This window comes from Takifugu rubripes, chromosome 1, assembly GCF_901000725.2.
Source record: "Takifugu rubripes chromosome 1, fTakRub1.2, whole genome shotgun sequence".
In the NCBI taxonomy this organism is placed as follows: Eukaryota; Metazoa; Chordata; class Actinopteri; order Tetraodontiformes; family Tetraodontidae; genus Takifugu; species Takifugu rubripes.
In genome coordinates this window covers 3468963-3485703 of record NC_042285.1, presented here as the reverse complement: position 1 = coordinate 3485703, position 16741 = coordinate 3468963, and the positions used below count along the sequence as shown (strand labels likewise).

At 48.3% G+C, this 16741-nt stretch overlaps 2 protein-coding genes across 8 annotated transcripts; one reads left to right on the top strand and one right to left on the bottom strand.

Annotated features, from left to right (window-relative positions):
* Positions 1-2334: 2334 nt before the first annotated feature.
* Positions 2335-4816, bottom strand: LOC101064220 (D(5)-like dopamine receptor). Its single transcript, XM_029842600.1, has one exon. The coding sequence runs from the start codon at positions 3878-3880 to the stop codon at positions 2489-2491; it is 1392 nt and encodes a 463-aa protein (XP_029698460.1). The 5' UTR covers positions 3881-4816; the 3' UTR covers positions 2335-2488.
* Positions 4817-5072: 256 nt separating this feature from the next.
* Positions 5073-16732, top strand: LOC105417851 (serine-rich coiled-coil domain-containing protein 2-like). 7 transcript variants are annotated; one of them, XM_029842594.1, is made up of 16 exons: positions 5073-5543; positions 9581-10783; positions 10868-11005; positions 11482-11631; positions 11708-11781; positions 11866-12027; positions 12391-12481; positions 12662-12746; positions 12825-12905; positions 12981-13086; positions 13151-13213; positions 13305-13391; positions 13472-13597; positions 14014-14119; positions 14406-14445; positions 14803-15001. In XM_029842594.1, exons 2-16 carry the CDS (start codon positions 9622-9624, stop codon positions 14846-14848), a joined length of 2517 nt encoding a protein of 838 aa, XP_029698454.1. In that variant the 5' UTR covers positions 5073-5543; positions 9581-9621; the 3' UTR covers positions 14849-15001. The 7 variants fall into 7 exon arrangements, with proteins under 7 accessions (XP_029698454.1, XP_029698423.1, XP_029698457.1 ...); XM_029842597.1 differs by having other exon boundaries at positions 5074-5543; positions 14053-14119; XM_029842563.1 differs by lacking the exon at positions 14406-14445 and having other exon boundaries at positions 14803-16732.
* The last annotated feature ends 9 nt before the right edge of the window (positions 16733-16741 follow it).

Genomic DNA, 16741 nt, shown 5'->3' with positions numbered 1-16741 from the left:
AGTCATCTCTCTTCAAAGCTAACGCTAGTCAAAACTAACCTTCTAGAAGACGTCACAAACAAAGAAGCCACAAACAAAGAAGCCACAAACAAAGAAGCCACAAACAATAATTATACTGCCATAAATCTGAAATATAATAATTACAGCAGCAACAACAACAACACCCATAATAACCCATAATATATTTTGTTCATCACCCATTTAACAGTTATGGACTGTCAATACATTTTAAATGATTCAAATAAATAAGAAAACTGAATATGAGAGAGCAGAGAACATTTAGATTCATTTATGCTCCCATATGACGTTTTAATCGCCTCTTATCTGTCATCCACTTGTTCAAACCTTTTTCTTTAGAATTAAGTGCTGCTCTGCTTGTTGTCATAAATCAACAGTAGGTAAATTTAGAATCGGAAACATGAAAGCCTTTTCATCATCAAATCCTTTTCAAATCCGACCTTACTTTTGCACGATCGTCACTGTCATCACCGGATTCTTTATTTCTGTCCTATCTCACATGTACAGCAGAGTTCGGTGTTGGGCGGCGTGTATGTGACTGTTGCCATGGAGCCCGTTGGCGCGTGAACCGTGCTGTATCGGTCTGGTTGAGTCCTGCACTTGAGTTATTACTGATGGAACATGCTGAAGAAGCAGCAGCACTCGAGCGTCCATCAGGAGGCTGCGGGCCCTTCAGCAATCAGCGCGGGGAAAAGATCGGGAGGATGATCGCGATGCAAAAAGGAAGCAATGAAAGGACACAAGGACACAAAACGTTTCAATAAAAACTGTTATTTATCTAATAGTTGAGTCATTTAGACTCGAAATCGTAAAGCTTCTGCCACGCTAGGCTAGCACCAGTCACAAGCCGAAAGTTCGATCCGGCGCAATCGCGATTTTTACGCGTTTCCATTGAAATTGGGCACGTGCTTCGTAATTCTCGTAAATATCGTCTCGCGAGACTCCTCAGAACCCGTAAAAACCCGTTACGTGTTTGTTCTAGGTGCATCCACAGCCTTGACAATATAAAATAATCGTTATTTCTGCTAATAAAATAGTGCAAAATATTGTCCACGTGCACGGCTCGTAGATAAATGGTCACGTGACCGCATTGGTCCCTTGTCAAGTAAATGCGAAAATTTTTTAGCAATATTTGAGAGTTTTTTTTAAAATTCAGGTGCGTTACATTTCTAAGGGTAATAGAGACTAAAAATCTGACCACAGGTCGGAACCGGCCATGAAAACTTTATGTAACAAACAACTTTGTATGGGAGGTTTTACAGTGTGTTGAAACACATTTGTATTTTTCCACAACAGACTTTAATTTTGTGACCCATTTGTCCTGTCTGGATTCAGGAAATGTGATGTAATGATGCAATTTTGTTGCCTGGCAACATCCTCTTGTGCTGCAAATGTTTAATCCAGGGAGAAATTGTTGTTTCTGTTCTTTTTCTTCTTGTTTAGCGTTTGCTTTTCCACGGTTGCTGCTCTTGTTCTGGTCGCAATGTTACCGGATTTTCAGTTTTTGAAAATCCTTCTTTTTCAGCTGAAAGACGCGATTCGGGGTTCCTCTGTGATATCGGTAACATTAATGTGACGGTTGTCCGACAGCATCTGTGCCGTCTTTTCATCTTCGACGCGTTTGTTCGGCTGGCTGGGGGTCAAAGGTCGGGACAACACTCAGCTCTGATGCACAGGAATAACAACAACAAAGGGCGGAACCACAGGTAAACCAGTCGTGAGTAGAGTGCCCTTCTGGGAGGTTCTGGTGCTGTCAGCTTCTCCAGCTTCTCTCTTCGCCTCCAGCCCATTAATAGCGTGAAAGGATCGATACCAAAAAATACTCATCCGGGTATCGATTGATGATCGAAATCAGGAATTATTTGGGTTTTAACGCTTGGGGGGGAAATGGTTTTGTCAGGTCGTCTTAAACATCTCACTTGTGTGTTTTGAGTGTTGTTATATTAATTGTTCCCAAGTGTTTTTGGCTCCAGCAAACAAAAAAAATGATCCATGACTGAATGAAGTAGCAATCAAACCCTCCAGCCCATCTGGCATTGAAGTAAATCATTGTTCCCGATGACAATAGCAACGATTAAATGTGATTAGCATTTCAAAGGCCCAAGCATTCACTCAATGACTGTTTTAATTATCACTGGGGGACACTAGAATGAAAGAATCTTGAATTTGAATGAAAACAAACATTTTTCTTTCACATTTTTCTAATTTGAGTTTCGAATGATCTCAAATTTTGAGAAGCAGATATAATCTACGTCTATTAAAAAGCTAGGCTAAAGTCATTCACCACCAGAACAGCAGCTAAGCTAATTAGCCTTGTCACAGTTTTTTTTAAATTTATTAATAATGAAAATAAGAAACATGCATTTGGACTACATTTATTCTGCGAATTTAGCCATTACGAAAAGATTGTTTAGGTTTTAGCATCTTTGAGCCAAATGTGAAGTTTGGAACTTCTCCCCGGGTCCTGTCCTCAGAGATCGCCCAGGTCCTGGATCTGACCCGGAATCAGAAAGGAGTCAGCGGGTCCGGAGGAGCCGAAAGGCACCATGTCCAGAGAGATCTCCGCCTCGCAGTCGCACTGCAGGATCGCGGGCAGCAGCAAGTTGCGGTCGGCGCGCGAATCATCCGACACCACGGAAACTTTGTCAAAGTTCGGCCCTGCGTCTCCCCGGTTTTGCGGCAGCGGCGCCACCAGTCTGTGCGCGCCGGGTCCCGGGACGGGTTCCTTCTGCAGAGTGGTGTCGTGGTGGTAGGAGACCAGCTCGTTGCTGAAATCCACCGCCTGCACCGCGGACGAGGAGCAGAACTTACTGCAGCCCAGAATAGTGGTGAAGGCCTTCCTGAAGTCTGCGTTGAAGGCGTAAATGACCGGGTTCAGGGACGAGTTGGCCCAGCCGAACCACACGAAGATGTTGAAGGTGGTGTCGCTGACGCACGGCGGCTCTCCGACTTTGTCCACGTCGCAAAAGGGAACCACGCAGTTCAGGACGAAGAAGGGCAGCCAGCAGAACACGAACACACCCATGATGACGGACAGCGTCTTCAGAACTTTGGTCTCTCTCTTGAAGGACGTTTTCAGCGCGCTTTCGTCGTGCGTCGACGCGCGGTGGCTCTGGTTCTGCGCGCGCTGTCCCGCCGCCCTCTCCAAGGAAGAAATCCGTCTTATTTGGGTTTGGGCGATGCGGAAAATGCGCGTGTACGTGCCCACCATGATGAGCACGGGGATGTAGAAGCTGATGAGGGACGACGAGATGGCGTAAGTGCGGTTCAGGCTGGCGTTGCAGTCGCCCTGCTCGTGCGCGCTGCTGTTGTTGTCCGCGCGGTGCCAGTTGAGCTGCACGGGGATGAAGGAGATGAGCACGGACAGCGTCCACGCGACTGCGATCATCAGGAAGGCAAAGCGGCGCGTCATCCTGCGCTCGTACCGGAACGGATTGGAGATGGCCCAGTACCGGTCCATGCTGATGACGCACAGGTTCAGGATGGACGCGGTGGAGCACATAATGTCAAAAGCGACCCACGTGTCGCAGAAGCGGCCGAAGAGCCAGACCCCGGCCACCTCGGACACGGCTCTCCAGGGCATCACCAGCACGGCCACGAACAGGTCCGACACCGCCAGCGACACCACGAACGCGTTGGTGACTTTGGAGCGCAGGTGGCGGAATTTGATGACCGCGGCGCACACCAGCGTGTTCCCCAGCAGCGTGGAGACAATCAGCGCGCACAGGACGCAGCCGGTCAGCGCACGCACACTGACCCCTCCAACCGGAGCCGGGACATCTTCCGCCGCCGTGACCACCCGGAGCGGGTCCACGCCGCCGCGGGGCTCCGTTGGCTCGGTCTCATTGTAAAAGTTTTCCATGGAGTCCGCTTTATGGCAGCATCGTCCGCGTCACCTGGACCTGCGTGTCAGCTCAGGTGCCCAACAGCGGAATAAAGCTGAGCGGACACGCGCACTGCACGGCTCTCAACGCAGCCTGACGCGTTCCGGTCTGGACCCCGACTGGTTCCGAGCACATTTCAACAGGACAGGACACGGGCGTGATTCATAAGTCATTTACTCCATCCAGCTTTACTATTGTAAATTACTTTCATATTACTATGCGTATAATTACTACAATGACGTGAACAGGCGTTTAGATGTCCTTTCGTCATTCCCATTTTAAAAAAAAAATATTTTTTGGTTTTTATTCGAAGCTTTGATGAAAGACATCATTTCTTCTACTGCACATCAACACCTGCAAGAAGAAATAAGTTAGCAAACTCAACTCCCAACCGCACTTTAGGTTATTGGTGAAGGAATTAATAATACTCCTTGAAACATTGAGAAAACATTAATCATAAATTGCAAGTTGACAGGGAAACATGCATTAACAGACTTAAAACACACAAAAACGGGTCTTAAAGAGTTTAAAAGTGGCCCCAGGAACGTCTAGAAGAGGCGAGATGAGTTCTTTGGTACCAACTAATTTAAAAGTTTCATGTCTGACCGAAGAAGGACCTTGTCCGTGATGGCAGCTGTAAACAAACTTTCTTTCCCAAACTTCATCTTTTATTTTTTTCTTTAAAAAAAAAAAATCTCTAATCGATTTAGTCCAAAATGATCCACTTATCAACCATCAGCGAATGCAGAGAAAAACCAATTCCGCCCTCAGGTGGACAAAACCTCAAACTACACCTGGCGCGTAATAAATGTGGGGTTCCTCTCTCCCAGTATAACCAGTCCGTTTATCCTCTCTGTCCCACTATAGCCAGAATTCATGCTGCTCTCTCTCCCATTATAACCAGTCCGTTTATCCTCTCTGTTCCACTATAGCCAGAATTCATGCTGCTCTCTCTCCCAGTATAACCAGTCCGTTTATCCTCTCTGTCCCACTATAGCCAGAATTCATGCTGCTCTCTCTCCCAGTATAACCAGTCCAGGACAGCTGGTCGCACTATCCATACATTTTATTAAACCAGTAATCTCGTACTCTGACGTAACTCGGTTTCTCGGTGTAAAACGGTTTGGTGATGAAAGAGTTACGTTTACGGGAGGCGATGACGTCGGCAGTCAGCTGTGGGTTTGCGCGTGCGGGAGGCGCGCGCGCGCACGTTAGATGATTCAGCAGCTCGTGCAGCTGCAGCTGAATAAACAAACCCAGAGAGGCTTTTATTTTGCTGTTTCCCGCGGACAGGTGTTGGCCGCGTGCAGGTCGAGGGCGGAGAAAAGGCCGCAGTCTTCGCTAATCTTCGTCTTTTTCCGGTATAATTCGTAGTGTTGTTTCGACGGCGCACAGGCCGGAGAGGAGCGCTGGAGCCCCCCTGTGAAGGCTGTCGTGCCCGGATCGTCACTCCGTCACCCCCCCGGCGGATTTTATCAGCCTTATCTGGGCTTTTTGCCTCCGTTGCCGACCTGTCTCCAGGTTTAGATTTGTCTTTGTTTCGGATCCGACGTGAAATCACCCCGACCTGACGCCCAGCCGGCTCCATTCGACCTCCAGCTCCGACATTTCCGCATTTGGGCGCCGGATGCTGCCCGGCAGGTGAGTCTCATCTCCCGCTGTCTTGAAATCCAGGCTGGCTCTCGGAAATCTGGTTATAAAAGAACAATATGGGTGTAATGTCAGCCGTCCAAAGGTCTCGCTACTGACTAACAACAGCTGAAGGTGAGACATTAATAATTAATAGCGAGGTGCTGCCAAACGCAGATAAAGGTAGAGCTGTTGTGCTAATGTTGCTAAAGCTAAACAACAGAAGGGAAATGTATCGATTGTATGTATCGATTATGACGTTCGATCAGTTATTGTATGTCAATAAGGATCATAGATTGTTGTAAATCAGTGAAAAGTAGCTTTCAAATGGTCAATATCAGATTCTGGAAATGTGACAGAACATTTTTCCGTTTTGTTTGTATTGTCTTTTTTTAAATTTTAAATTCCCTATGAGGCCTTTTTTGATCCTGTTTTTTCATTTATTGTAAAGATCAGTTCCGTTCTGGTTCTAGTTCTGATCACAGTCTCAGAGAGGTTTGGTTCTCGCCTTGACTAGAACTTCAGGGGTTGTTGGTTCTCTCCCCAGGTTCTGTCTTCATCGGTTCTGTTCGTCATGGTTCCCTTGGGCTGCGTTCCAGAAGAACCGCCTGTTTTGGTTCTTCTTCAGCTCAGAACAGGACCATTCCCCCACCCTAATCAATGTGTGATTAGTAAATCTGCGTTATAAATCACAGAGGATGTCCTCAAGTGTTTACCACTTATTCCAGATGGAACAGTCAGGGAAAAAAAAGATATTCACATCAACAAACTGGGCGTGGAATTGTTTATTTGTGGATAGATCGATTGGAATGGAATTCCAGTATTCATGTGGAGGCAGCTCTGAGGGTGATCGTTTTTCATCACTCGCAGGTTATCGGTCTGGGAGGTGACGGCGTTGTGACCTCGGTTTGACCTTCGTGAACGGTGTAACGTTCAGGATCTTCTCTTTGTTTGTTCCTCATGACGTCCTTTTGACCTCTGAGCTCAGATGACGGTTTGGACCTAAACCAAGATGGCGCCAGTGTCCCGCTGTAATTTCACCAGAGACTCATTACTCCCCTCTCATCTCCTCTCTGCTCTCTCCTTTCCCCATCTTCCTCAGGTGTGTGTGTCTTTTCTTCTTTATTTCTCCTACCCTCTTTTCCTCTTCCCCGTCACCTCTTCTCTCCTCATAGTTTCTCCTCCCCTTTCTCTTTCCAAGTGAATAAATCGCAGCGTTCACTGGGGCGACGATTGACTGCTCAACGTTTCCTGTTGTCTGAAGATTGAGGCCGCGCTGGCGTCCTTGGCGAGAAACTGGTTTTTACTCAATGGTTGCTGAATATTCGGGGACCAGTGAGGATGACGTGTTGTGGATGGGCAGTGAAAGAGGGTCGGTGTGGCAGATTAATGATGGTGGTGGTCCACAGACCTACAACAGACCTTCTGTTGTCCAGGCCAAGTAGCTCTGGGGGGGAGGAGTGTGTGTGTGTGTGTGTGTGTGTGTGTGAGAGAGTGTGTGAGTGTGTGTGTGTGAGTGTGTAGAGTAGAGTGAGGTGAGAGTGTGAGTAGGAGAGTGAGAGAGAGAGAGAGAGAGAGAGAGAGAGAGAGAGAGAGAGAGAGAGAGAGAGAGAGAGAGAGAGAGAGAGAGAGAGAGAGAGAGAGAGAGAGAGAGAGAGAGAGAGAGAGAGAGAGAGAGAGAGAGAGAGAGAGAGAGGAGAGAGAGGAGAGAGAGAGAGAGAGAGAGGAGAGAGAGAGAGAGAGAGAGAGAGAGAGAGAGAGAGAGAGAGAGAGAGAGAGAGAGAGAGAGAGAGAGAGATCACAGAGCCTGAGGAGACACTGATTATGAAACATGTGCGCGCAAGTACTTGATTAAAAAATGAAAGAGGCAACTCCCTTTGTTGTCGTGCCATCTGTTGTAGAAGGTTTGCAGGAGGTGGAACACACACCTGTGGAGGTGGAACACACACCTGTGGAGGTGGAACACACACACGAGGAGGTGGAACACACACACATGAGGAGGTGGAACACACACACATGAGGAGGTGGAACACACACACATGAGGAGGTGGAACACACAGCTGAGGAGGTGGAACACACACATGAGGAGGTGGAACACACAGCTGAGGAGGTGCAACACACAGCTGAGGAGGTGCAACACACAGCTGAGGAGGTGGAACACACACACATGAGGAGGTGGAACACACACACATGAGGAGGTGCAACACACACCTGAGGAGGTGCAACACACACCTGAGGAGGTGGAACACACAGCTGAGGAGGTGGAACACACGTGTATGGACGTTTAAAGAAGCTTGATTGATAGATCAGCGTAGGTTTAGATCAGGTGTTTTTAGCACCATCTGTGTTGGTGTAATCAAATATAGAGGCCACATTATTGATGTTGGGCGTCGGTGTGGGTCACCTGTGTCACCTGGAGCCTTCTCATTGGTTGAGTGAATTTTCCAGATGTGAGTACCTGTTGTTACCCTGTTGTTGCCCTGTTGTTGCCCTGTTGTTGCCCTGTTGTTGCCCTGCTGCCCTGTTGTTGCCCTGCTGCCCTGTCTCATGTCTGGTGTTGCCTCTGAGAGACCAGAGTTCAGACCAACATGTTCTCACGAGTGTCGTTACATCACCGGTGACCTTTGGCCTCAGGAGCTTTAATAAATCCGATAGATTGGTTTTGTTTTAGAGTGAAGGAAAATGCTTTTCATATAAAATGATCATCAAGCAGCTCCATAATTCTTCTTTGGTCAAAATTGCTCATCAGTCATCGTATCGAAAGCTGTGAACTTTAAATTTGCAGATCCAATCTGTTGTTTTCATTCCATCGTATTTTTATGATTGGAAAATATCAAAGTTTCCCCTTTCGCATTGGTAATGATTAATTCCCTTTTCCAAGCCGTGTCCTTATCTGGGGAGATAAACGTGATTGGCAGTGGCAGGTTGAGCTGAGACGTTGAATGTTCCTCTGATCTGAAAATATCACACCAATTGTTTTAAACCGTCACTGCGCAAAAGCAGCTTTTAAATGAATTAAATAGAGATTTAATCCATCCATCAGATAATTTTACATCTTATAGTCCAGTTAATAAGGCTTTTTAAACTGGCTGAGATCTCTTTGACACTGTTGTGACATTTCTCGTTGAAATTTTGAGGTTGAAATAAAATGAACCAAGAATTAAATCCAACGATAATCGGGTTACCATTACTATTGGTGACATCACAGGTGCCCACGGCAGTGAAGTACAGTCACATCTCATCAGGATATGTATGAAATGACCTTTTAAAAGATTAGATCACTTTTTGTGATAAAACTCTTATTCACATGACGTAAGACTGACCTGCTTGACCCAGGTCCTCATATCAATGACCTTTAAGCATGTGATCACGTGTGTGTGTGTGTGTGTGCGTGTGTGTGCGTGTGTGTGTGTGTGTGTGTGTGTGTGTGATAGAGTTTCAGGTGATAGAAATGATATCTGAGCAGAAGATCTTGACTATTCTTAATTCACGATCAATAACAGTACACGGAGTTCTGTCCTGATGTTGCCTCCTCAGTCGTCATGGAAACAGACAAACTACCGTGTGTTATTTTTAACCGTTCTCATGCTGAAATCACAAGTTTTTGATGTTTTCCTCAGCAACAGTTGGGCTCTTTTCCTCCTCACCAGCTCATGATGTTCTCACCTTGTGTACGGTGGCCTGGGGTGGACATTTCATGAAAGAGGCTCATTTTGTTTGTGTGTTTGTGTCGCCACGAGCACTTTTGATTCATTCTGCGGGCTGAGAGTATTAACTTTCATAACAGCAGATCAGCAGATCAGCATGGTTATTAATGGGTTCATCATCTAATGATGAATAGATGGTAACTCATGGTTTGGTGTCATGGTTCGTACCCCCTGTGTCAATTAAGAGCTTTCAGTTAATGTTATAACCCAGTTAATGTTTTGACTGTTGTTATTACACAGTTACTGTTACACAATGCCGTTACTGTATTCGGACGGTTTGTTAACTTGGTGATGTTTGATCGGCCATGCCGCCTTGCTTTAATGCTTCTTTCTCCTCTCCAGGTCTCTGCCTGGTGTCTCCATGGTGACGGAGGCAGTAGTAGATGTCAGTCTCCTCTCTTGAAGCCCCTCCCACCATGCCCATCATGGTTTCCAGACTGCCAAAGTTTGGCTTCCAGTCTAAATCGGCCTCCTCCTCTAGCGGCACTCACACGGGTCCGGCTACCTCCGCTGATATGACCAGCACCCGTCTGACCAACGGGTTCTACCACCACCCTGGTCCAGTGGGGGTCAACAGCTCCGCTGCTGGCTCCTCCCCCTCAGTCAAGCAGAATGGATTTCTCCGAGTGCCTGTTTCATTCGCCGTGAACTGTGGACAGGAACACGGGGGCGATGAAAAGTCAGAGGCGAAGAGAGGAAACCTGTGTCAGAACCGCTCTACCAACAACCGTCAGGTTCATCCAGTCCCATCACAGCAAAGTGCCAGAACAACAGCGGGAAAGGGGCGTGTCCTTAACCATCCTGCGACATCGGCATCCTCACGGTTGCCACAGTCTGCCCCTAAAACACTTCCCGTCTCTAAAGGTTCCTCCAGGCTGGGCCAAATTGCTCCGAACCTCACAAATGGAACAAAACAGGCTCCAAATGGTCCTCCAGCATCAAAACCATGGACAGGTCGGGGTGGTTCTCTGAGACGGCCTCAGAGCTTCCCTCATCCTGGTGTGTCCGGGTCTCTTTTCCAGACGAAACAGGCCAGCCGCTCACACTCCAGCGACGACCTGGGCTCCGCTCCATCTGCCCAGCTGACCCAAAGCGACCGCATTCGCTCTCAGAGCCTCAATCAGGTCCGACGTCAGGCCTCCCCCAGCCTAAGCCCTTCCCCCTCCTCATCCTCCCCCGTCGCCTCCACCCGCTACTTCCTGTACAGCTACAACAGGTCCAGACTCAAGCCAGCGCCATCTTCCCAGGGTTCAGCACGAGGAATCTCCACCATCAGTGGACAGACTCCTGACGGGGGAAGCTGGGGAAGATCTGGGATTAGCGTCCCCTCTCTACTGCCCCCTTCTTCCTTAAAGAAGCCCCTCCTACCAACCATTGTCCCCTCCTCCAAAAATAGCGGCGTCAGCTATAAGTTGTCGCGCCCATCACTCAACAAGCCGCTCCGACCCTTACGAGCGACCCCAGCAAGACCGCCTATAGGAGAACAGGAAGTGAACCAGACGGCGAGTGTGGAGACAGCGCCGACGACAGGAAACATCCAATCAGGTTTGTCTTTAACATCTGTAAAAACAATAGATCCAATCAATCAGGAAAATGACACTAAAAAGGTTAACTGGTAATTATTGACAGAGGGACCGACTGCTGAGACACTGACCCAGAAGGAGGAGGTGGAGGGGGAGACGCTGGACGACATGTCCCTGTCCTCCAGCTCGTCCCTGGATCCAAATCACGCCAGCCAGGAATACATGGATGACTTCGACAACCTCGGTGAGAGAGAAACACACGAGCACACGTTCAGTAAAGTCACCGATACGCTACAATGATGCTAATAAAAAAGGCTACCCCAGATTGTTGGGGGGCGGGGCCAAAATTTTACCTAAAATGATAGAAAGCAGACCAGAAACGTTTAATTTAATGCTTTTTTTTTTACGAGGAATCAAGTCCAACAAGTCTTTCGGCCTGTTGTTCTTGTTGCCAGGTAACCAGGGTGTGTTCAGGGTACCTTCAGAAACCAGTAAGTTGGAAATTAGAAGATAAAATAATCGACTGAAACATGACTAACTGGGAGAGGTGCGGCCCAAATTGACCTGTAATTTGTACCCAACGCACCCTGAATCTACCTGCACAGGCGCATAACGAGTGTGTCACCAATATAAATCAGTGAATGCCATCACCCATAATACACACGCCCACGTGCACACGCATGTGCACGAGGAATAAATGGGGTTTCTCTTTTCTTGCAGGGAACGGTGGGGTGGGAATTCTGCATCTCTCCTCTATAAATGATGAGAACCAGTCATGTGCCGGGTTTGACCAGAAGGCAGCTGTTGCCAAGACGACAAGGCTCTGTTTTGTGGATGATGGAATGGAATGCGCCGACATGAGACTCAGTGGTGGGTTCAAATGTTAAAGATGGGTGAAATGGGGGGGGGGGGGGACACAGATCTTTACAAACCTGTTTGTGTGCAGGGGAGCCGCGGGAACAGGATCTGTCGCCTCTTCACTCCAGGAGAAGGTCCAGTGGGCTAGGGGACCATGACCAGGTGACGTCACATGACCTCAAGATTGTGTCTGGACTTTTCACTGAGGAAAAGGCCACTGAAAACGGGTTGTCTGACCTCCCACAGGGCGGCTCATCCCTGGACCTGTCCCCGTCAGACAGCTGTGGCTCTGGGGGAATCTACATGTGGGATGAGGAGGGCCTGGATCCTCTGGGAGGACTCACCACGACCCCTGGCAGCAACACCACCCATCCCATCGGGAGCTTTGACTCGGACTTGAACACCGTGGTGAGTTCTGTCACGTGACCACCAACCGCCGTGAGCCCTCTGGCTCCATCTAGTGTCAGTTTAGAGAATTACATACACTTTTTTACTCGGCAACATTAGGAAACTGCGCCATAATGAATGAAATAATTACATGAACTTAAAAGGCATCTGGGGAAAGGCATTTCCCCCAATTTATTGTGAATTAGTTAAACTGTAACTGTGATCTATATTTCTTGATGGTGTTTTTGATAAAGCCGGTCTGATCAGAGAGATGAGATAAGGTCAACAACTGTGACCGTTCCTGTCTCTGAGGGTCTCATGGCTGGTTTTCCGAGTGTCGGAGTGTTGGTCTGATATTAAATGACAATGCTTCTGTGTCTTAAGGACATCTTGACCCATCTGGACTCCTGTGATCTGGACGATGACGACCTCATGTTGGACGCTGACGACTCTGAAGCTTCCTCGCTGTTCAGCGGTACCAAACTCGCCACATTCAGTCCTCACTCCCAAAAATGTCGCGGCTGATTCAGAGACACGACCGTTTCGTGTCACCTGGGCGTTGAAACCGGCCAACAGTTCCGACCGGTGGAGTCTTTGTCTGTTGACGTTGGTGTTTCGGGTGGTTTTTGACCTCGCTGCTGTGTCACCTGTGCAGATGGGGGCGGGACTTCTCACATGGCCGAGTGGACGAGGAGGCAGCTGTGCTGGGGAACGCAGGAGTTTGACAACCACAGCGAGAGGTGATGTAACTTCCTGGCATGTCCTGGCGCTGTCCTGTCCATGGTCTGACTGAGTTCTTGCCTCCGTGGTTCCATCAGATCTTTCAAACTGAACGAGGACACTGGGAATAAAAAGCCGGACATCGACAGCGAGCTGCTTCTGGGCTTCTTTCCCCACAGGTCGGGTCTTAGTCCAGCACCTCAGACACATGAACTCCAGGTGTGCTCACCTGAAGTGCTTCCTGTTCCCCTCAGGTCTGACTTCCTGTCTCTTGGCTTCGGTGCTGATGTGGAGGAACTTGCTGAAGACTGCTGTGCAGTCAGATCCCAACTGGAACATCTGCAGAGCTTACTGCTCCAGGTGGGCACCAACGTTCTCAGATTTCCTCCGTGTTCTAAGTGTTGAACATGTGATTGTTGTTCAGGACGACGATGAAAACAAAGACACTCTCAGCCCCGAAGACTCCTCCCACTCTTCTGACTCCCAGGTCAGTTGATTCCCCTCCTCGTTAAGAGGGAAGAAACACAGCGACCGACTTTAGCGAACCGCGGGCCTGATGTGGGTTTGCGTCTGTTCAGGTTCAGGCTCTCCTGCAGGAGGTGCAGCAGCTCAGAGAGGAGCTGAGGAGTCGAGATCAGACCATCGCTCACCTGACGCTGCAGCTGGTCGGTCCACACCTCCCGAAAGACGCCGCGGTCCTCGACGTCTCTGTCCACCAGTGCTAATAAAGTTGTACTTTGGTCAGGCTGTTCCCACGGCAACTACCAGATGCCGCTGCCAGCAGACCAAGGGAGCGGTGGACTGTCACACGCAGACAAACATCACGGAGAGAGAGAGCGCGACCCCTCATGCCCCACGGAGAGAGAACAACGTGAGAATGCACACACACACACACACACACACACACACACACACACACACACACACACACACACACACACCAGGGTCTAATGATCGAGAGGGTTATATTGATATATATCTTGTGATTGGCTGAGCAGCTGATGACGTAATCAGTATTTGAGGCTTGAGTAGTGCTGTGTTTGACCTGTAGGGGGCGCGGCCACACCTTCAACTCCTATTTATTAACGTCACACTTACTTTTCCAGATCTTTGTTTGTTTTCTTTCTTTCTTTCTTTCTTTCTTTCTTTCTTTCTTTCTTTCTTTCTTTCTTTCTTTCTTTCTTTCTTTCTTTCTTTCTTTCTTTCTTTCTTTCTTTCTCTCTTTCTCTCTTTCTCTCTTTCCTCTGATGAATGAGCATCTTGTCGTCCTGTCCATCTCTCCGTCAGACTTTACTTCCTGTCCCTCTCCTGTCTCCCCCCTGGCAGTATCAGCGCTCCAGGCCTTACAGGGGGAGACCCAAGCCTGGAATCCCCCCTCACCTCTCTGAGAAGAGTGAGTCCCCCCAAAACCACCTTCTGTGCACTTTACATTCCAGTTTAGTCTTTGGTCCAGAGGGACTTACAGTGAGGGACCCATGTGAGTAATAAGAGCTGTGTCTTCCAGAGCTTTCAGAACTGCCTCAAATCCCACCGGACTGTTAACTGTAGATCTGATTATGCTCTAGGAGGTTAAGGAGTTTAGTAGAACCTGCCTCCGTCCCTCCTTTCCTAACAGTTGAGCCACTGCTTCTGCTTCTGCTAAACCTTTATTTTTCCCTGTGTCCACTGCTTTCGGCCAGGAGTGGAAAAACTCGTCTTTTACTTCACTGACTCAGCCCGGTACGTTTCTATCCCCTCGTCTTCCCCATCCCCCCGTCTGTGTGATCTGTCGCATCAGATTAGGATTATGGCCTCATGTGAAGAAATTATCCAGGAATTAAAAGGCATGAAAGCTCCTTTTTCCAGGGAAGGTCTTAGAGGCAAAGTGTTTGTCTTCATCCTTTTATCCTCATTGCTGTCATCATCTCCCCCTCCTCATGTCTTCATTCATCCCTTCATTCCAGGGGCTGCGGTTGCAGTTCCTGTGTCATCCGCCAGATGTCGCTGTGGGTCTGTGAAACGCGTCCTTGCGAACGTGGACGTGGATCATAGTTGATCAACCGTGGATCATATTGAATCAATCCATGTGTTCTCCAGCTACAGGTACTTCAGCCCTCCAGCCAGGCAGAGCAGAACCCAGTGACGCGCCAAAGCGCCGCCGCGCTGCCTCCTCAAGCGAAGCCACGCCCCCACCAGCCCCAGAGCCTCGAGGACGGCGGGCAGCGACGCTCTGGAGGGAAGATAACGGAGCGGAGCGGAGCGAATGCCAGAGAGCTCCAGCCGCCGTCGAAGCTCCGCCTCTTCCTGTCTCAGAAGTCCACCTCAGCCGCCAGCCGGCTGCTGAAGCGTCCTCCTGACCCGGAGAGAAAAGGCTCGTCCCGCCTCCCGAAGCCAAAGATCTGAGGCGGCCCGGACCTCGTCATCAGACTGTCAAGTCGTTAAGTTATTAAAGATGATACTGATCTAATTTATTAAAACTAAATTAAAGCTTAGAAGCGTTGGACTCTCCAATCGGCCGCGAGCTGCTGGTCCAGATTTAGGCTCCTCCCACTATACGTAGACGGCAGATGTGCAAAAACCACGAAATAAATGGGATCACGCCGCTACGGGACATCTGTCTCTAACGAAGAACCTTCCGAGCGAACTTTTCTTCTCTGACTTCCTGTCCCAACCAACACAACAGCTGTGTCCACGTCACTTCCTTGCTCCCTCTTCCCTACTCCCTACTTAGGGAGCTGGGTTGAGCGGACGAGCGCTCCACCCAGATTGGTGTCGCCGCTGGTCGGGTTATTTCATTTTTACTAATTAATGAGTATAAAACACTTCGTAGTCCCTTAATAGTTGACTTTATTATTGAGTAATAGTTAAGGTCATTTCTAGGTTGATGGGATATAGGAGGCACCAGTCGTTCACTACTTTTCCCAATGCATTATGGGATACGGTGAGTGCAGTGAATGGGGTACAGTGATTCTCTTGCTGCTTCTCTATATTTGGATGGAGTGATTTTGGACACAGCTAAAGGCCCCGCCCCCTCCCGGACCGCCACCTTTATTCGCTTCACTTCCTGTTTCTGCTGGAGTTTTTCTGGTTTCCGTAAAGTCAGAAAAATATTCCCGTCGGACGGACGATGACAAATGTGACTTCTTTTGGAAAAGGTGACTCGGCAATATGCAATAGAATTATGCAACCTCGTGATTGATTCCACTGTGAGGAACCATGAGTCAGCAGGCTCAGCGTTACCACGGTAACGCCGCCTGGGCAAGGTCGGCGACTGGGGGATCTCACGTTCAGGATTCCTCTTTTCCTAAACGTCTGCTGCTGTAGTGTTATTGGTGCTTTTTGACCACACCCACTTTGTCACCTTCAGTAAAAAAGTGTAAATTTAGCACAATAGCTAGCTGGCTAATAGTTTTTCATGTGATTCCAAGCATTTCTGGGGTCTGTTCTAAACAGATTCACACTCAAAATACTCGTTTGTTGCTTCAGAGTGTCTTCTGTCGTCGTCTCCCTCTACGACGACGATGCAGCTATCTATCTATTAGCGCCAGGTTTAGCATTAGCATTTACGTATTTAACATTTGCTGTTGTCGTATCGGAACAACCTGAACAACACACGACTCTTAAGATGAGTATAACTGCTGCACTTTTATTTTGAAAGCTTGAAGAAGTATTGATGCACTTCCTGTGTGTTCTGTAACTGACAGGAACTTTTTTTTGGGTGGAACTGATGTTGTCTGGTTGTTGTTTCTGCTACGTGAGGAGGAAAACATCTTCCCCCGTGGGATTAATCCGAATTCCTCATTTTGAACATGTGATTGACTTGATAAAGGCACTTTAAAGAACGCTAACGTGGCTTCAATTCTGAAACTAAAATATCACCTTTCATGTTTTTTTTCGTCGCGCCAGCACTCCAGAAGAAACAAAAACGGATCAATCCCATAATTCTGCGTCCACGCCGCCACCAGGGCCTCGGCCCTGATTGGTTCCTGTTGTCGGTCGTCTCAAATAAAAACAGAATTCAAACATTTTTCTGCTC